General features: G+C 41.5%; 1 protein-coding gene across 11 annotated transcripts in view; it reads right to left on the bottom strand.

Moving 5' to 3' along the window:
* Nucleotides 1-4,387: 4,387 nt before the first annotated feature.
* The window catches only part of DOCK10 (dedicator of cytokinesis 10), a 158,169-nt gene continuing 142,074 nt past the window's right edge, over nt 4,388-20,482 (bottom strand). For 8 of the 11 annotated variants that reach the window (XM_062638894.1, XM_062638892.1, XM_062638890.1 and 5 more), the window contains 10 exons: nt 18,938-19,044; nt 18,343-18,465; nt 17,319-17,432; nt 11,048-11,194; nt 10,339-10,549; nt 9,109-9,299; nt 8,326-8,426; nt 7,856-7,994; nt 6,235-6,310; nt 4,388-5,179 (listed from right to left, as the gene is read on the bottom strand). In XM_062638894.1, coding sequence (XP_062494878.1) covers nt 5,112-5,179; nt 6,235-6,310; nt 7,856-7,994; nt 8,326-8,426; nt 9,109-9,299; nt 10,339-10,549; nt 11,048-11,194; nt 17,319-17,432; nt 18,343-18,465; nt 18,938-19,044 — 1,277 coding nt within the window. In that variant the 3' untranslated portion in view covers nt 4,388-5,111. The remainder of the gene's footprint in view (nt 5,180-6,234; nt 6,311-7,855; nt 7,995-8,325; nt 8,427-9,108; nt 9,300-10,338; nt 10,550-11,047; nt 11,195-17,318; nt 17,433-18,342; nt 18,466-18,937; nt 19,045-20,482) is intronic. The other 3 variants (XM_062638891.1, XM_062638898.1, XM_062638900.1) reach the window with 1 other exon arrangement.

The raw sequence follows: 20,482 nt of genomic DNA on the forward strand, positions 1-20,482 counted from the left end.
AAGGCTCAGCTGAGAGCAGAAGCCAAGCAGGTTCTCTCCTTGCAGAAGAGCTGCCCCACAGCAATTTTGGAGCCCAAAAGACTCACAAGCAGGTTTTCTCTCTGCTGTCACACAGTGTGCGCTCACCAGAGTGGGAGCTGTGCCCTTTCTTTCAGAATCACAGACTGGTTTGGGTTGGAACGGACCTTAAAGCTCATCTGGTTCCAATTCCCTGCCACAGGCAGGGACACCTTCCACTTAGACCAGGTTTCTCCAAGCCCCATCCAGCCTGGCCTTGAACACTGCCAGGGATGGGGCAGCCGCAGCTTCTCTGGGCAACCTGTACCAGTGCCTCACTACCCTCACTTTAACCCCTTCTTTTTCTACAGGTTTGCATGGTTTTCTCAAAATCCCATTTCTCTGTTCTCATTTAATATTTGATTTTAACTGCCTGGGTTCAAAATTCCCTTCATGGCTTCAATTTGTTTGCTGTGAATGCATAACACTCATTATTTTTGCAACCATCTAAATATGAGAACGATCTTTTGCATGCATAACAAACTTGTTAAAAAATGCATTCAAATCTATAGCAGGTTCCTTTACAATATCCTTGATAGCTCATCTGTCTTGAATCTTTATCCTCCCATATTCATTGCAGCTGAGATACTGAGCAGTCAGTTACCGGTTTTAAAAACGTTTAAACTGCAATAAAAGGTACATTCAGCCGGATGCTCCTTGGCACATTTCTCACACTGAGATCCAGAAATCTGTTTCAAAGCTACACAGGAATGTAATTTCACTTTTCCCCAGATCCAGGCCTGTGGCTGGGCAGCAGAGGGGTGGTGTGTCTGGAGTGCGCATGAATGGTACAGATCATCCTCCTTTTTTCTCATTTGGATATTATACACCATCCCCCCCCCCCCCCCCCCAAAGAAAACCAAACCAACCTCCCCCCAATTCATCCATGTGCAGATCAACATCACATTGCCAATGTAACATCTCTCCAATGAATGTTAAGATATAATTACCCTGTAAGGAATGATTCCTATTAAACATTTAATACATTTCCCTCTAATTGAAATTTAAGCCTTTGGTTGTGGTTGGGTGTCACTAAAGATGTGATTAAACATAAAATATGTATAACATGTAACTCCTTTTGGGGTGCTGGGATAGCTTCCACTAAGTAACAAACATGAATAATTTCTCTTGCACTCTCAAGAGTTTGCACTCTAAAGGGAGATGAGAGCATCCTTGAGCTCAGCTTTGTCCTCAGCCCTTTTGCCCCTTGCATCTCTTACAGGGCCTGGTGCTGCCCCACACCTGCCTCTCCTCCAGCTCCAGCTGCCTCACAATATTCCTTCTCTGTGACATAGCTTCTCAGCCTCCACTTAGAACTCTTCTTACACAGAACTGTTTGCCATGAGAGTAAAATGGAGAAAAATGCCTATTTTCTGCTTACACAAGTAATCTGAATGTGAGAGAGTTGAATGTGCCGAGCATCAGCAAGGATACCAACAATAGTCCTAAATTAAGACACTTAGACATATGCATTAGTTTTTTACCTGTTATTAATAATCTCGCTCATAGCCTAAAAAACAGTCCTTATCGAAGTTTCACCTGTAAACACCTACATAACCCCACAGTTAAGTGGAGAAAGCCTCAGCTCTGAGAACAGCTGAACCATGTTTTCGTTGCTGCCTTACACAAAAGGAGTCTCAGAGTGGAGCTTTTGGCAGAAAAAAATTTATATAGACCTCCTGTAATCCTAAGAGTTAGAAAAGCAGCCATTGTACGAAAAGAGCCTTTTCTTACAGCGCCTGCTCTGTGGCATGTGATGCTACACCATTCAGACCTGTGAGGGTTTCACAGCCTGCAGATGGGGGTGGATGTGGGATCCAGCACCAACACATCTAACTTCTGTGGTTTTGGTCACTGAATTTTATGGTGGTAAAGGCCCAAACCCCATCTTTGTAATAATGCCACAGCCTCCTGTGCCTTTCATCATTTCCCCTCAAATGCTGGGACAATCCATACTTTCATGCTTTGGTTTTTCTCCTTTTTGCCAACCTGGTTCAAAGCTAATGTTTGCTAATTGCTTTCACAGGACTATGTTGAAAGTGCTTCAACACAGTAGGAGAGGAAGAGCCATCTGGAATAAGGACCCAGCTACATCTCCAACACTAGCAATAAGGTAACAGCAAAAATAAGGGCTGGATTTTCAAACACCCTGGGAGGGTGCTGAGCTGGTGGCTTAAAACCAATTAAACCCCACAGCCTTACACTTATATATGAAACTCACTTTGTGTACAAGTGAGAAAACAATCCAGGGTTCTCATTATCTCTGCTTTTCAGAGCACAGCTTGGCTTCAAACCTGCCTAGTGGCAGCTTGCACTATTCCCACAGTGCAAACCAGGCTTTTGCAATCTAGTTATTCCTGAAGATGCCAGCAGATTCAGCTGCTCAATTCTCATGAACATTAATTAGAAACATTCTGTCTCTAAATCACCTTGATGGCTTCTGAAGTACCCATCCATAAGTACAGATCACAGTAAATGCAAAATGAGTCCAGCAAGACCAACAAACCAAGGGACAAGAGGGCTTGATGCTCAGGCTTACCTCCTCTGTACCATGATTCCTTCTGTTGCCACTGGTGACTGGTTCCTCCACATATACAAATGAGCAGGTAATTCAGGTAACTTCATCTACCGCTACATGTACAGTATAAAGCAGGTTAAAATTTGGGCCAGAAATTGTTCCTTTCAGCAGACTGTTGGTGTTAAACAGTGCAGTGTCTGATGAGCAGAGCTGGCTTTTCAAGGCAAGGATGAGGAAGGTGCTTGGCTCTTGTCCAGCCATGTGGTTGATGCTGGTGTGCGGTGCTCTGGAGAGAGCCTGTGCTGTTACCAAATCAGACATGAGCTTACACTGCTGCTGTACTAATGCTGGAGTGGGGCCCATCCCAACCACTCCCCCTCTTCCCTCACCAGGACAGAACTACATGTGGGTTTCAACCCTCAGCAAAGATGCCTTCTGAAAGATCCCAGATCTGCTGACAGTGAGACACATCCGCAAGCACTGGCAGCAAGTACAGCACTGGCAAACAGGTAGAGACTGGATGATGCACTTTTGCCTTGCACATATAGATGGGGTGAATTTAGAGGCCACCCTTGGTTCCTGCCTGCAGGGCCAGGCTTGAGTAGAGATTCACCTGTTGTGACCTAAGGGTGTAACGAGAAGAGATACAGGGAAAGGAGATAGTAGGGCAGAATGAGGCAACGCACTGGAAAAACCCTCATGGTATCTTCACACAGCACTGGCCTCTGCTCTGAATGAATCCTCATGAACCTGTGGAGGTATCAGGGGAATCACTAGGGTTTCTCCAGGAAAAATGAGTCACAGCTTATCCCAATTGTGTGGACCGGATGCATAGAAGAGAGGGATCCTAACATACTTGCACAATGAGCAGGGACCCCTGAAAGCAGGGATTTTCTATGGACAAAGGAATGAACATGCAGTAGTGTGGGATGCCAAGGATAAAGAGAATTTTTAAGAGCTGGCAGAACTGCTCCACCTCATCCCAATGTGATGCGGAAACTAAAACATCACACTAAAGGCACATGGCTTCCCTATAGACCCTGGGCAAAACCTGGGACCACAAACTTCAAAGAGGCAGAGCTTCCTTGGCCTCAAGCAGGTGCACTACACTGAGCCCCTGCTTCCCAGGGCATCCCCAGTCTGGGGCCATGGAGAGAATCTGAACCCATGTTCTGCAGACAGCCATAAGCATCCCTATCAGCAACCACAACACAATGGACAGCTGGGATGCAGGAGGCATCCTCATCTCCACTGCTCTGGCATTGTTGCGGTTTAAGCCCAGCCAGTAACTCAGAACCACGCAGCTGCTCGCTCACTCCCCCACCCTCCTCCTCCCAATCCCAGAGGGATGGGGAGGAGAATCAAAAGAATGTAACCACCACAGGTTGGGATAAGAACAGTCCAGTAACTAAGGTGTAACACAAATCACTGCTGCTACCACCAATAATAATAATGATAAGGGAAATAACAAGGGAAGAGAATACAACACCTCACCACCGGCCAACCGATACCCAGCCCGACCCAAGCAGCAATCTGGGCCTTCTGGGTAACTGCCCCCAGTTTATATACTGGGCATGACGTGCTGTGGTATGGAATACCTCTTTGGCTAGTTTGGGTCAGGTGACCTGTCTCTGCTTCCTCCCAGCTTACCCTCCTCCCTGACAGAGCATGAGACTCAGAAGGTCTTGGTCAGAGTAAACATTACTGAGCAGCAACTAAAAACATCAGTGTTATCAGTGCTGTTCCCAGGCTGAAATTCAAAAACACGGCACTGCACCAGCTACTAAGAAGGAGAAAAATGACTGCTACTGCTGAACCCAGGACAGGCAAGCATGGTTTACTGGCAATGAACCAATGCACAGACCTTCAAAAAGAATTTATGGACGCTTTTATACACATACACAAATATTTTAATATAATAGTAACTGAAATGTTATCCATATTCTTAGTACTGTCATAATTAACTAAAAAGGTATTTTTTAAATTTTGTAAAAATGACATATTTTACACATCTTCTATTTACAATTGCAATATACTTAAATGTTATAAAACATCCACTCTGACCTTTAAAATATATGTATACTAGGACTCAGTATTAGATATATTATAATTTATAGCAAACCTAGGGTTTGCTGTGTAGCTATCTGTTCAATGGGAATTTCATTATCAGCCTGGCTTAAGAAAGGCTGCTCAAAACCAAAAATTGACGACAACAACAACAACAAAAAGACAGGGAATGTGCAAATATTGGGGCAGGAAAAGAAAATACAAAAAAACCAAAATCAAGCTTGCAGTTTTAAAAAAGGACATCGTGAAGACTTCCAATAAATTAAAATCATGACCCACAAATCCTTTTCCTGGCATTGTCCGTCATCAAATTAATTTTCAGTACTATTAATCTGAAAGGAAAAAAGCTAACCCAAGGGAAAAACCCAACCCAGCCACCCCAGATCTTCCCAGGGTCATCTGTTCCTCACACCGCAGTCAAGCATCAGGATTTGCCGGGATGATTGTTGCTGGCACAGACGAGCTGGCTCTATTGATGACCCGTGAATAAGTGCGCTCCATTCCGTGCTGTTTTGCTGGATCCTCCTTGTATGCAATCTTTTGATAAAAAAGGAAAGAAAAAATTATATGCAACAGTGAGAGAAATCTGAAGCTTGATGTCTGAAGTCTGTTTGGTACTTTATTTATTACACTATGATGCTAAAGATCTCACAGCAGATAATAAACTTCGCCCAGGTACACAGAAGTGACTGGAGGCTGCAGTGAGTGGGAGGATATCCTCTGAGCTGGGGGAATAAATGGGGCTGGGCTGGGGTCACCAGGTTCTGCCAAGAGGTGCTTCATGGTGTTCTCTGAACTATGTTTCTCTAACAACAATCATACAAACACAACTGAGAAGTCACCTGCATTTTAGGTGCAGTGGCACCTATTGATTCTGGTACAGACCAGCCCCAGCTCTGCCCACACACTCATTTGGAGGCATGCAGCATCCCCACCAAGCTTCACACACAGGGCAGTGGAAAAGTATGTCAGTTAGGAGGGTTTGGACCAATTGCCAGGCTGAGGCTGCAGGCAAACCTGTGCTCTTAGGGAGGAGCAGTGGCAAAAGTTTGCTCTTCCCTGTCCTAAAATAGGCTTTAGCAAGAAGGAAGATATTTTTTTTTCTTAAAGTTGTTTTTAGCTTTGGTAATAGGCTATAAAGCCTATTCTATAAATACAGACTGAAAACCTGCCTTCTTCCATGAGGCACTGTGCTGAAGCATCCACAGCAGAGACATGGGCCATCCCCACTGACCACGCAGCTGTCAATAGTGGAAGAGAAAGCCTTTCCCCTTCACAAAGCTCCAGGGACAATCTTACGACCCCCCGTTATCCCTGGTCAGGGCTGCAGGTCAACCACACCACATTTATTACTTGGGCAGACGTGACCATGCTGCTCCCACGTACACCTTTAGTGCCTGAGCCAGCAACTCTGGCAGCTCTGAAAAGGAACTATTCCCACACCATGTACATCTTGTCCCTTCTTTTTCATACGTCTCTGAGCAAGGGAGTCATAGACATGAAAATAAACAAACATACCAAGTAGAAAACCAGCAAGTGAGGAAAGTACATGACATTAAAAGAAAAAGTAGATGTAAGAAAAATGAACATACCACTTTTGGATATAGTATTGAGGGAAATGTTAGACAGGGAAGAAGAGAAGCTGTATAAGCAAGGACCATGACAGAGCTGTCAGAAAAGAAAAATAAAACAAAACAAAAGAGAGAAAAACACATGGTGATGAGTCACTGTCAGTGGGTGAGCAAATAAAACCCTCTTGAACATGACAAAGGGAAAGACGGCAAATCTTGCTGGTGTAAAGCACACAGCACAGACACCCTCAAGCTTTCTAACTGTGAGATAGATATTTCAGCCACAGTTTACAGCACATGACTTCTCTGAGGCAATACTGCTCAGAAGTAGGCAGTTCATGCATTCACTGCAGGAGGAGCAGAGTTATCACAAAAAGCCGTGCTGCCTGGAAAACTGGGCTGCTGCTCATAAGGCTGCCCCACAAGGCTGCAAGTGGGAGACTGGTTTTCAGTGTGGGCTTTCAAATTCCAGTGATCACAAACAGTGATAAATATTAGTTACAATAAAAACAGTGAAATGCTTGAGGTTCACAAATATTTATACACCTGAAAGGGCAGGGAGCACGACTCGCAGAACAGCAATGACCACTGAGCTTGACCCCCCACCTGGCATACGCCAAGCCTTCAAAGCAATTACACTGCTTTATACCCTGAAAAAAAACAGCTCAATTCCGCAGGACCAATGGGCCAAAAAATGCTGGTAAATCCTTATTCTCCTCACATGTGAAGATGAATAATACAGCATGGTCTATGGAGTGCCAATTAGACACTTCTGTGAGATGCTATCTCTGATAACAACGGTTAAGCAAAGTAACTCTCTACATAAGTAGTGCTTACATATGCTATAGGCACCTGGAAATGCAACTGGTAGAAACTAAGTTCTTCACAGATGCAATTAAGGTGGCCTACACACAAGCACACAGAGAAACAGCTAAGCATGATTTAATTCACGCTTTAGTATGCAGAATCACTCAATATTTAAATTAAAAACAACCAAAAAAATAATATCTGCATAGATGCAGCAATAGAGTAGCTGCAAGTGTGCACTGAAGCCCAGTTCAGTATTCTGGGATGTATTTCATAGAATGCAACCATGCATGTTCATCCATCTGAAGCTGCGAACAGCCGAAATACATGGCATGTATTTTGACAGTGTACTTAAATATATATATAAAAAAAACCCAGTAGTAACTCTTGCTCTGAAAGCTGAATACAAATAGGAACTATAAAGATACCTCTTCCAGTTTCAAGCTAGGTATTAAATGCAATTTACTGCTTTAATTAAATATATCACAGCTGTAGGCTAAAGCAAGTGAAGCATAAAACACCAGTTTTACTGATTATCTATCTTCCTATGCCTCTAGACTTCAGTCTGCATTTAGCTTCATGAACATTCACCTTTTCAATATGTAGTACGACAGGCAGAGGACAGATCTTTGTTGAACAATCAGATTCATTACATACAATACACCTGGATTTGAAATAAAGAGAGGGAAAAAAAAAAGGAGCAACCTTTGTTTTCTCAGTGACCGCTGCACTATCAGGTTTTACTTTAAATTTGCTCTACAGCTTCATTTGTCACTAGAAGATACAATTAGCCACTCTCATTCAGTCCAACCAGCAACAAAATAGATGATCTAACCTGTTCATTCATAACTGCAGAGAGCTCACTGAGCATATCCTTGTAATGAGACTTCATCTCTCCCTGATACTCAAATTGGTCCTCCTTAATAAGGCGTTCGTTGACATCAAGAGCATGTCCACATGCTTCTGCAAATTGCCTACAAGCACAAAACCACAAAGAACAAGCATGCAAATTCTGTGGTAATGGAAAAATAAAATCTATCTATCTATATACACACACTCTACCTCTTCTCCCCCTTTCAAATTATACCTTGTTTGAAGTGATATTCAGAGCTCACCCTCAGATCAAGAGGAATGCAGGCTATTAGAACAGCCCAAAACTTCAGTAAATGTTTTCCTGGGAATGACTTGTAAGAAAGGGTAAACGCAGATGTAAACCAACCTGGTTCAATTCAGCCTGATTTCATGTCACACCTACTCATGCTATTTAGTACTATGCAGAGGGTTGAAAGTCTGAACAATGTTTACCTGAAGATTTCCTTCAGAAGCTTAACTTGATTATCAGGGTATCTCTTAGCATTTGTCTCTTCAAGAAAAGCTCGAGCATAGGCCATTGGTCCAGCATTTACCTGGGGGAAGAATATGCAGCTTAGGTACACAGAACAAGCAGCTTATTCTCATTTTCTCTTGTGTTCCAAGGACTGGGGACTGGCCTCAGGCAACCAAACCTGTGTGAAGGACATCACTTCATTCGTTTTGTTACCTGGATGAGACCTGAAGAGTTTTACTGTAGAAAAGGCAGCTGGTCGGCCTTGCACAAACTGCATACCCTTGCTGGCCTTTGAAAGCCCTCACTTAGTTAACCGTCCAGAAAGCTGTATGTTTGAGGCCATTTTAATGAGGGTACAAGAAATACATGCAACTCTCACCATTCCCAACCTTTCTAAATAGGAAATGACAAAACCAACCCTAACAAAACTCCCTTTAAAGTATTTGCATGCTTGGCTATGTGACAGGCTGTATTCTCAAGTGACCTGTGATGGTCTTGTTGCAAAGGTCTTAACATTAATTTAGAGAAGATTTGACTAAAGTAGTTATATTTGCACATAAACCCAGCAGGCATCAACATCAGCGGAAAATTTTCTGTTCTCTTACATTTTTAGAGTGGGCTCCAAAAGCAGTGGAATACAAAATATGAGCAGAAGTAGAAAACAGAGAAAATACATCTGGAATGTTGAAAATCAGAACAAAATTTTAGGTAGATGCATTGAAAGGAGAAAGAATAAATTAAAAAAGGCAAATTGTTATTACCTTGACACTGACACTTCCTTGGAGTTTGAGCTGCAGTCGGATCATGTCCACTTCTTCCATTGTGCAAAGCTGATTGAGCTCCGAGACTTTTTTGGACATCTCATCAATCGCTACTTCGATAGGGTTCAGTTCTGTGCTGGTTTGGCTTATGACTTGAATACGCTTCTTCACGTAGGGAAACAAGTGACTGGCTACTCAAAAGCAAGAAACATATCAGAGAAACTCACCCAACAAAACAGTATTTAAAGAAGCAAAACAATAGGTCTCAGAACACCTACTGCTGCTCAAGCACTTAAAAAACCCACACATAATCCACTCCTCCTTTTTTCTTCTTACAAGCAAAGCTGTGTCACATAACAAGATGCCCTCAGACATCAGTGCCTCTTTCCTGACTTGCCAGAACAAAACTTTTAGGTGACTATGCCTGTACTGTAAGCAGCTTTCTTCACTTTGCCCTTTGGGGGAAGCTGTGAAGTCCATGGGGAATGGGATTTTCTGTCATTCAGGAGCCTTTGATGTGAATATCAGCTGCTCTGCTCATGGCTGCCCATGACAGCAATGCCTCCATCTCAGATAGTTTCTCATATTCCCAGCCAAAATACAGACAGGTCAAGTTTCAGCAGCAGTTTCACAAAGGATGCCTCTTTAAAAGAGATTTCCACCATGATAAGGAACTAAACATTTTCTGTTTAATATGATTCAGTAAGAATAGACATATCTAGCACTCCTGACATTCCTGTCTTAAAACACTGTGCCCAGTGAGATGAAATCTTACCTCCACTTAAAAAAAAAAAAAATCTATATGCTGTATCTTGCTCTGATTTTGAATAAAAATTCCTATCTGCCAAGTTTTAATCTTCTTAGAATAGTCACCCTACTTCACTTCTTCTTTGACTTGTTTGTTATTTAAAAGAACAATGGTTCTGAGTGCTGAACTGCCTCCAGCAAAACCACTCCCAAGTTACATCACTGCAAGAACAGTTAAGATGTCAATAATATGAGAAAATACGACTGCTGATGACTCCACAAATGAAAATAACTTTTCCCCGGACAGTCGGCAAGGTTGTAAGAGAGCACATAATTTGCCAATGGACACACTGAAGAGATTACTTATCAGTCTGCACAGCATACTCTGCCCACTGACTGCAGAAAACCTGGCACATTAAATGCACTGCTGGGCTTAACTGGCAAAGGTGGATGGGAGCGGGGAAGCATCCCGAGGACACGTACTTGTTAGGATCGTGCGCCTCTTGCACTGCTCTTCTACCCCTCCGTGCTTTTTTCCTGAGAGTGTGAAGGGTGTCTCAAACACAAAGCGGTTGATATTGTGATGCATTTCAAAGTCAGTCTTTCGATCTTCGGCTTCCTTCTCTTCAAAGAAAGGCGTGACATACGTCACCTGGATATACGCGTATTTTGGATCTAGGTCTTTGGGGTTGACCTGTGTAACAGTGGCAAACATAAAACTCTGTTAATAAGCTTCCAAGGCATCTGTTATATTTCTGATGCTTCTATAGCAATACTGATTAAAACATACTTCCTATTTTAATATTAAGACCACAGATTAATACAAAGGTATTTAACAAAGGGGACCGTAAGAACAGTGGGACTTTTGAACATAGTCATTGGCAGAAATGGATGAAAACTGAATGAGAGAGAAAACAACCTGCTTCCGCATTGCAGTAAACATCTGCATGCTCTCTGCAGGCATATGCTGGAATATGCTCTTTTTCCACTGACTGTGATGCCCTGCTATAATATCGTCATTCCCATGCAGGACCTGCCACGCTATAAGGTGAGGATCTTTGTTCGGTTGTAAAACTAGGTCACGCGAGGTAATACACACACTCAGTTCATATTCATTCAAAACACAGCTCCCAAAACATGCACCATGAGCTCAGTTCTCCCCACTGTTCAAAAACCAGCATTTCTTTTGTACCTTGTTGGAATCCTGAATGATCTTCACGTTATCTATTCCAAACTTGTCTGCATACAGTTTCATCAGCCTTTGAGAGATCTCAGACAAGCCGGTTAATTTGGGTTCTTTATAGATATATTCTTTACCTTCCTCTTCTTCAAAAAACCCCTGTTCGGATGAAATGGAAGGATATAATGAACACCACAGGCAGGGCAAAGCCTAAAAGAGGTGCTTTTATCAGGAATCAAGGTTGTCTGTATACCCACCAAAGCATCCAATATATCATTTCCAACATCTAAATCAAAAGCTTACCTCTCTCCACTGTAGCAAACACCTAGAGGTCTGCATTTATACCAGTCTGGTACCTCCGAAGTTACCCAGTTATTTTGATGTACCTGGGTACATCATACACATTTAATAACTCATACACATTTATTCATATAAGACCTAGCTGTTTTAAAGATTTAAAGCACTTTCTTAAGAATGCTGATGTGTGTACGATGAAAAAACCCAAATGAATTAAAAACTGGACATTAATAATCCTTTAAATTTTAATCATTTGTTTAAATTAACTATTTTGGAAGCACTGTCCTAACAGAACATGAGTGTAACAGCTGTTCGCTGGATGCCTAGCCCAGCATGCCACCTCCAGCGCATCCTGTCTGGGAGCCATGTGTGCAGCCAAAGGCTGGGCACTGCTGCCTGTGGTGATGTGTGGGACACTCCTGCTCACAGCAATACATAGGACCATGGCATTGGGAGCACCTGTGAACTGATCTGCATCTGTTCAGGGCAGCTGAAGAGGAACTCTGGTGGCATCCTGAAAGGTCATATGGAATTGCAGCATTTTCAGAGACAATCTTGTCTGTTAGATTTATGTAGAAAAACCAAACAAATAAAAAAAAAAACCCAAAAAAACCTCCCACACAAACTGTGCTCCTTTGCAAAAAAAGCTCAATCTTGTTAAGGTCATTTACTTATTACACTGGAGGGACTTGGCAGAGCTTTAAGAAGACTCCACTGAAGAGCTGAACAAGAACCACTCAGGCTTCAGAAGAAATGCCAGCCTCAGAAAATTAACATAGCATTGCATCATGTGCAGGTCAGACACTCAACTTGTACATGATGAACGTGTACCTCAAAGCTACAGCAGGAAGTAGCAGGTGCCCCAGTAACAAGGCCGGGATTTATCCCAGTGCCATCATGGGACTATTCCAATGCAGCACCAGACTTCCTCCTAGGATTTCATATGCTGCTGATGAAATCTGGCAGTGTTAACCAGGGCAGCTGCACCCAAAGCCTCCTCCTTTCACCTGAATGCAAAGTGACCCAGAGAAAAATACCCGAAGCTGCAGGGATCAAGGGGAAAAGCAGACAGCATTAATGATGTCAGACCTAAGACCCTTTAACCTTAACACGATGTGGCTTGAACAGCTAATTCTACATTATGTCTAGGCAAACTGCCATCTGTTGAAAAACAGAGAAGCACAAATGAATGAAGTCAAGAAATACCTCCAAATCTCTTTGGAAGGTACTCATGGAAAATCCAGCCTTTTTGTGTTGAAGCATATTTCAAGTTTGGCCACTAAAATTATTGACTAGGCAGACCTTCATTAAAAAAAAAAACCCAAACAAAAAAACCCCCCGAAAACAAATCATAGCTGTAAATGTCAATGTTTGTTTATGAAAAATCCCCAAACTTGATCTTGATAGGGACTAACAAATAGATGCATCTCTGGCTTCTCCTTTGGTGAGGACAAGGGGCAATAAAATTATCTTTCAATTTGGCAAGTGCCAAGAGCACTGTGGGCTTTACTGGAAACTGATGACTAACAGCAGCGGCTTGTCTGGTAATATCTTAATCAGTCTCAGAGTGACCTTCTAACACTGCACAGTTTTAAACCATATTATCAATTAAACTCCATAGGCATACGAAGAACTTCACAAGTAATTAGAAAACAAATCTAGAGCTCAAAAGTTGACACCCTATAAACATTTACTGATCTGAGCAGGTAATTGACTCTTTTATTGATTTCACTGAGGGAAGAAGATGTGCAGAATCATAACCTAGTTTCTGGTCTTGTTTCCACTGAAGCAAAACTGCTTTTATGTGAGAAAACCTCATTAATTTCATGCAACCATATTTAAACACCCTACTCAGAATTACTCCTGTCAAAAATCAGCTGTTTTCTGCTACTATTCCATGTTTTCAACATAACCCCCTCATGTTCTCCAAATCAATCACATAACAAGCTAGAATATAGTTAATGCTCTTAACCACTAATTCTGTGTATGTTTTCATGCTGGAACACAGTGTTTATATGTGAGTATCAAATCTTTGTGCTAATGCTGCATGGCACACTAAGTTGGTATCTGTGTTAATGGTTTTGCTTAAAAAAAAACCCCAAACCTGAACACAAACAACTAACATACTTTGTCTTGTCTCTAATGCTAGAGACATCATTTAAGTACATATTCCCTACAGTATTTCAGCTGATAAGTGACAAGCAGAAGTTAATTGTGAGCTATAACTAATCATGTCTGCCATATGCTGTATGTCTGGCAAAGACTATTGGAGGTAAGATTAAATACTTCCAGAAGCTACATATCCTTCAATTTCACGATTTTAACACATTAAGCAGCCAAGGTTACATTATCAGTGCATATCCCTGGATTATCTTCAACTGGCTTGTTTTACCTGCAAGGACAACACAGCCTTACAGATGAAAATTATGACATGGAGCAGCCAAACGTAACGGAAGGGAGACAATGTCCTGGGCAGTAAGTTATAGGTTTCCTCTGAGCTCTGATGTGCTGAGAGTCAAGTTGTGACCTAGGACTGTCACTGTGGGAGTGCTGAAAAGGCCCTTCTTCCTCCCCATATGCCCTCAGACACAGCCCCTGGAGCTCACAGTACATCAGACACTTCTCTGCCCTTTGCTGGAGGCATACACACCATTCCTCCAGCCTGTGTGCCAAGGTAAAGCCTTCTGCTTTACCTGCCAAACTTATCATCTAATGGATCTTTCCTCCTCTGCATCAAGTGAGCATCTCCTCCTATGGTAAGTGAGGGTGCTTTATTCTTTAGTAAGGAAGCTACAGCTGTTTTATTACGTTTGGAAAAGATGACACATATTCTGCTCTTCGGACATAAACCCACAGTTAGCTTACCACTACGAAAATCTGGCCTCCAACTTCTGAGGCTTCTTTCACAGATAGGAAAACAAAACCACAGCTCTACTTTTACCTGCTCTGAAAACAAATCTTGAATGTCTTTGTTTATCAGCACAATATGAGTTTTCAGCTATTCAATATATTTAACGGCTTCTTTTTGGTTTTAATTCAAGAAAGATACTGACTTCTCAAAACTCATCTGTGAATAAAATCATAAGCACTGGCTAGTGTGGCCACTTGGTGGTGCAATGAGATGCTGTCATCAAAGACCCTTAACAGAATTTGCGGTCTAAAACAGCAGCTGCCATGAGATGCAGCTCCCTGAGCTGGCAAATAAAGCTCTCTGGCAAAAACTACTGACTACATCCTTCCTAAGGCCTACAACCATTCAAACCATCCTTCCAGAGGATCTCTGCAGCAATGCAGTAACCAAGTACTGTCTCCCCTTTCACATGAAGGACAATGGTTTTCAGGTGCATCTGCAGGTTTTCTTTTTCTACTAAGAACCCTCAAAATTCTTCCTGCAAACAGTATTTGCAATATTTCTTTGTCCTTTAATCTGCTTTCTCTGCAGGTTTTGTTTTTTTTTCAGTTAAGGAACAGCAGTGTTCCATTTTTACAAAATATGCATATATGTATATATTTATTATTGATATAATTGATAAAAATGTTTAATTAATAAATGCATATCTGTAATAATACATTTTTATATGTGTGTATCAGCCCCCAGGTGTTTTATAGAACAGTGTATGTGCAAGACTGAAAGGAATCCCATACCTGCATACTGAGCATCCCACACCTGCATACCAGGTTTCCTTCTGTGGCATTGCCTCTGTAGTGGCCTAAGCAGAACAGTTCATATTGCTTTACCAGTGTAATACTAGTAAATAATACTAGTGTAATTCTACTAGTAAATACTAGCAAAACCTGCAACTGTTGGCTTTTGGGAGGAAGTGTGCAAAGTCTGCCAGAAGCACAAGAAAAGGGAAATGCTTTTAATGTTTTAAATGGATGGGGTATTGATACTGCTTTCAGCATGGAGACCTTCAATATTTTTGGCAACTGAAGGACCAAAAGGCCCCATACCTTTCCATCTGCACAACTGAAACGGAAGCAAGTGGCCCATGAGAAAAAGGGATTCAAAGAAATACAGAGACGAAACCTTCCTCAGGGAAAAATATGCAGGCACAGTTGGTATGTGGGAACAGATTGTTCTCTCTGTCTCTTCTTTCATGCCAAGCTTCATCTGTAGCTCCCATGGCTGCCATTGTCCTTTGTGTACTGATAAGCCCTCCTTAATCAGTTCTGCACATCTACTCCTATTTTCCTTGGTAATTGAGGCACGCTCATAGGAATGATCTACCTTTAATTATTTGCACTTTGTCATGTACTTTTGTCACTATGCCTCTGCAAGGAGCAATACAGAGAAGTCTCGCCTTCTACCACATAACATCTCTCCTGCAAAAGGAAAGGAGGAAGTTGTACTTGCTTGCATTTAGAGCTCAGTGTCCAGGGTCATCAGGGAATGGACCAGACTGAGCAATACACAGCTATGAAAATGTCATATGCATGAAAGCTGTTTAAATGAGGTTGCTCTCGTGGCACTGGCAGCTGAAAAGTCATTGCACTGTAACAGAGATTTTAATCCAATTCAGCAGAACTGCTGTAGCTAAATTACCCACTTACAAGTAGCTGCCTCTGGAAGAGCTCTGGCAAGAAGATGCAAGTAGAAGAGTCCTGTTTCCCACACTGCTGCCCCTATTTTGAGGAAGGCCAGGCATAAGGAAAACTCTACCCTTCCTCAGTGCAGCTTGCTTTCTACTTGAATTTGGCATGTTCAGCTTTGCTAATCTGTATGAAGAGCCAGGACACACCATTTGTCTCTGGCTCCCAGTTTGCTCGTTCCTACAAGGGAATACCAGGAACATGGCTGTATCCTGCCCAGAGGGCTGCAGTTACCATTGCCACAGATCATACTGACACAACAGCCTTTCTCTTTGGAGCTGCTGTGCAGGCCAGGAAAGCAGGTTTGCATTCAAACAGCATTAATGCTACACTGAGTTCTTCAACAGAGAATGAAGGGGTCCAATCCTGCTCCCAGTGAAGCTGAAAGAAAAACTTCCACTGAGATGAGATGATGCAGCATTGGGCCCCATGGTGCACACATAACATGGCAACTGACACAGCTTGGTTAATTCGGGTAACTGAACAAACAAAAGTTAATTTGCAGGATGAAACAACAAATGAAACAATGTTATTTCATCTGCCAGAAACCAAAGAATTGAGAGCACAGGAAAGTTAATGTTAAGTAACAGTACAGGGAGGGATGGAGGATGTGTGAGGAGAGAGTTAAACAAAACATGCAAAAGAACTAGACTTACCACAGCCTTGAATAAGATCAAAAGGAGAGAAGAGTAAATTTCTGCATTAAAATCTAATTAGCAAGCAGAGTGATTCACATCAGTCTGTTTTTTTACACACCTTATTATTTACTTTTCTTTTTTTTTTTTTTTTTTGTAAGAGTAAAGGAAATAGTATGCTTGCCAAAACCAGGTCTTAAAAGGAACATGCTGGGTTGCTACACTGGTCTGTAGTAGGAGAAAGCACAAAATAATGCTTTGAGGATGCTGAAGCACAGCAGAGGGAATAAAACTACTCTACAGTACACTGCACAGAATCAGAGGTGGCCTGAAAGCAGCAGTCAGAGCAAGAAACACAACAAAACATCTACTGCATTCTGCTCTACTTAAGCTCTGTTACAGAAGGGAACCACAGATCAGTCAAAGATGTCTTACCTGGTTTTATGTAAATTTTACTCAGAAAACACCCTGCCCTGCCTCAGTCTCAGTTTTGCTTGATGAAGTCAAGAACTAAAGCTGATGTAAAAGGCTGTTTTCCAACACACCAATAAATACATAGCAGCAGTTTACACATATGCAACTGAGTGCTCTTTATTCGGAGTAAAATCTTGCTTGGAGTCTGACCCACAAGGCCCTTTCTACCCCATGATTCATTGCCAAGCGTTTCCCTGGTTTAGCTTCTTGAAAATACATCAGGATTACAGGAACATGCTGAAATCTGGGAATGTGTGGAGACAAAAGAACACAAGTTGACTTACCTGCCCATAAAATGCAACACGGTAATATCGCCCAAAGAGACGTTTCTCAGAGTTCACTACTTCTGCAACCTTCAGGTATGAGCGGTGAATATCATAGTACAAATCAGACAGCCTCTACATTAGGAAACAGGGAGGAGCGGGGGAAGTGAGAGCATGCAGATACTTTAGTTCTGTACAAGCATGGCTTGCCTTAACTGGATTCCCAAACCTTTGCAAAGATGGCTGTACATACTGAAAGAATAGTTTAACCTTGTTAGCAGTCATTTCAAGGTTCCTTTCATCTTCTGAGCAGTTTTGTGGCAGTCAGTGTTTCTGTGCATAGGGCCACAGTGGCAGAGACCTACCAAGAGGGAACCCAAGTATCCTATGTGCAGGTGAGAGCAAGGTGCCAACAGTTCCAACCAGCTCCTACCCCCATGCAAAGACACACTATCCACAATTATCACTAAAGAGCACTTTCTCAGGATAGTGAAACAAAATTTCAACTAAGTGTGCTGGTTTTGGCTAGGGCAGAGTTAAATTTTCTTCAAAACCTGTTTCCTAAGCATACAGCTTATTGCTATTTACCTCTTGGCTTTTACTATGATTTAAAACCAGAAAAACAGTAGATGAGATTATAGTCTGGTTATTCATTATATATTGAGATTGCCAAGTAAATAAAAGAAAAAAACCCTGGAACTGTGAAGAGATCACACAATTTATCAGCACTTTCTAAAACTAAATACAATGGAAATGTGCTTTTCGTTTAAAAACATTTAAAAACACGCAAAATTCACGTCCACTGGATAATACGAGAGGTCTGTTTGAAAATTTTTTGTCTATTAACCATTGTATTGATGCTGGAAAGAGGAAAGTAAGATACCAGCGAGTTATTTTTATTTACTCACAGCACAAAGCATTAAAAGGAGAAATTACAGACATGAAGAAAAAAGATTCCTTTTAAAGAAAGCACATTTTCTTTTTCCTTTAAACTTCACTGCTCTTTAAAGAAAATCAAAAAATATAAATATATAAATCAACTTACTTTAAAGTCCCTCTGCTTTTCAAAAACAGCAATGATAGGCTTGTTAACCTCAGCAATAAGCTCATATCTCTCAGACTTCCACAGGTATTCAACACACAACTCCAGCTGCTCCACAAGAATATTCTGTAATTCCACAAATATAAACAGATCACTTGACAGCTGGTGGCATTTAATTAATAGCAATGCAGCAAAAGCATACACCCACTGTTAATTTTTATTCTGTGTCTTCTATATTAAGGTTTATTTCAGTAACACAATGTTTAATCAGGTATTGGCAACCTAGCTCTTCTTTAGATAAAAACCCTCAAATAACAGCAACATGAAAGTACTTGAATGCTTGACAACTCATACAGAAGAATGGGTTTGGGCTTCATGGACTCCCTAACTACCTGCTCTGGTACTTAACACTCTTGTTAGCAAAACAGCTATCCCTGCTATTTAGTACAACAGCTATGACAATTCACTTAAAAGCTGTGTGCCTTTTAATACTGTCTGAAGTACACCCTCACTATAATTTGTAACATGCACAGGCTTCCATTAGAAATAACACTAGCTGTTGATATAGAACAAGTATATAAATGTTAATGCTGTTGACCTCATTATAAGGAGTATCTTGCATCCCGGAGTCTTCTTTCATAGCGCCTTCTTCTTTAATGTTGGGGGTAATGCTCAGAAAAGCAGGCCATCCCATGGAAAATAAGCCTTGAAGGGCAAGTCATAACAATGTCAATTAATACGTGAATAACCAGATCATAAAAAAAGCTACTGAATGCAATTGAAACAGATCTGATTTTATTTGACTGGGTTAATTACTTTTTTCACAGCCCAAGTGATGAGAAGCACAAATGGAACTGCCTGAATTTATGAGACTGTTACACATTTTCACTATGATATAAATCCACTTGTCCAGGCAAAGGGTAGCTATAACATTTTCCTGATGCAATTTTTTCCTCTCTTTGGCATTTTGGTTCCTTAGCTGTACAGTGCTGGCAGCCCTTGCAAAACTACATGTGCAATGCTCATCTACACTGGAATTGATAGGCAGGCTGAGATGAGAAAATTTATACTCATAAAACCAGTGCTGTAACTCCTGGCCTGACCCACAGGCACTTAATGCTACATGCTGGGATCTGCACTTGCCCCACCCATCTGATTTCCTAAAGGAGAGTGGCACAGTTGCCCAGGGCTTGCTGCATCTGATAGAGAGATGCCTGCTCTGGAGCACAGTGTGCCTTTACCAGGTTTGAGGATACCATGGCAGTGAGGTGACCAGAGACCTAAGAGGAAAATCTCTCTTGTAGAAAGCTCAGGGCGGTGGCAGAAGCTGTTGATGGGAAAGATCACAAGTATTAAAACTGAATTTACATCTAGTATTTGCTAATCTGGGTTCTTAGTGCAACAGCTGCAGGAGGAACAACTTGCACAGGCATTGCACATTACAGATGAGGTAGAGTTTGACCCACGAAGGTTTTACTACCACTCTTGAACAGAGAAGGTAAACATGTTAGAGGAGGTGATGAACTTCTAACATAACTTTTGTTCAATTTAAAGGTTAGCTTAAAAAACTAACCTTTACACATTGAGAGAGGGGCTCCATCCTCTCTGTCAACTTTTGAAGATCATTTAAATATAGATTTAAAATAAGATTTTTTGCTCCACCTCCTGTGATCTGTTACTCATGCAAAATATTTTACCACTAGTGAACCATCTCTACTGTTCTTCACAGAAAGTTTCCTTCTAAAAGGATGTATTTTTTCATCTCACCCCCAGACACTTCCAGGTGTAGTGGAGAACTATGGTCTCTTCAAAACTAAGTTTTCTCTTCCCCGTATATTTGCCCTTGCCCTCAGAAGTTGCTCTTTTTGAAAACTGCTAAAATACCTCATGCTAATAATTACTTTTAAATACACACTTCACAAGCTAAATAACCATTGGCATAGATGGATTTAAAAATAAAAGACTGCACTTTTTTCCTCTAATAAGCAAAGAAAAAAACTTTATCTGTACTAAGTTACATATGGATAACCAGATATTAATTCCACTCCCCTTCCCTCCCAGCTTTGGAATTGGACATGGATTTTCATGCTAAACTCCAATAGACCTGAGAGGGATTTCTGTTGCCAATGAAGAGCAGGCTGCC

The sequence above is a fragment of the Pezoporus occidentalis genome, unplaced genomic scaffold (assembly GCF_034315485.1).
Source record: "Pezoporus occidentalis ecotype Australia unplaced genomic scaffold, CSIRO_AGI_Poc_V1 ctg59, whole genome shotgun sequence".
Lineage (NCBI taxonomy): Eukaryota > Metazoa > Chordata > Aves > Psittaciformes > Psittacidae > Pezoporus > Pezoporus occidentalis.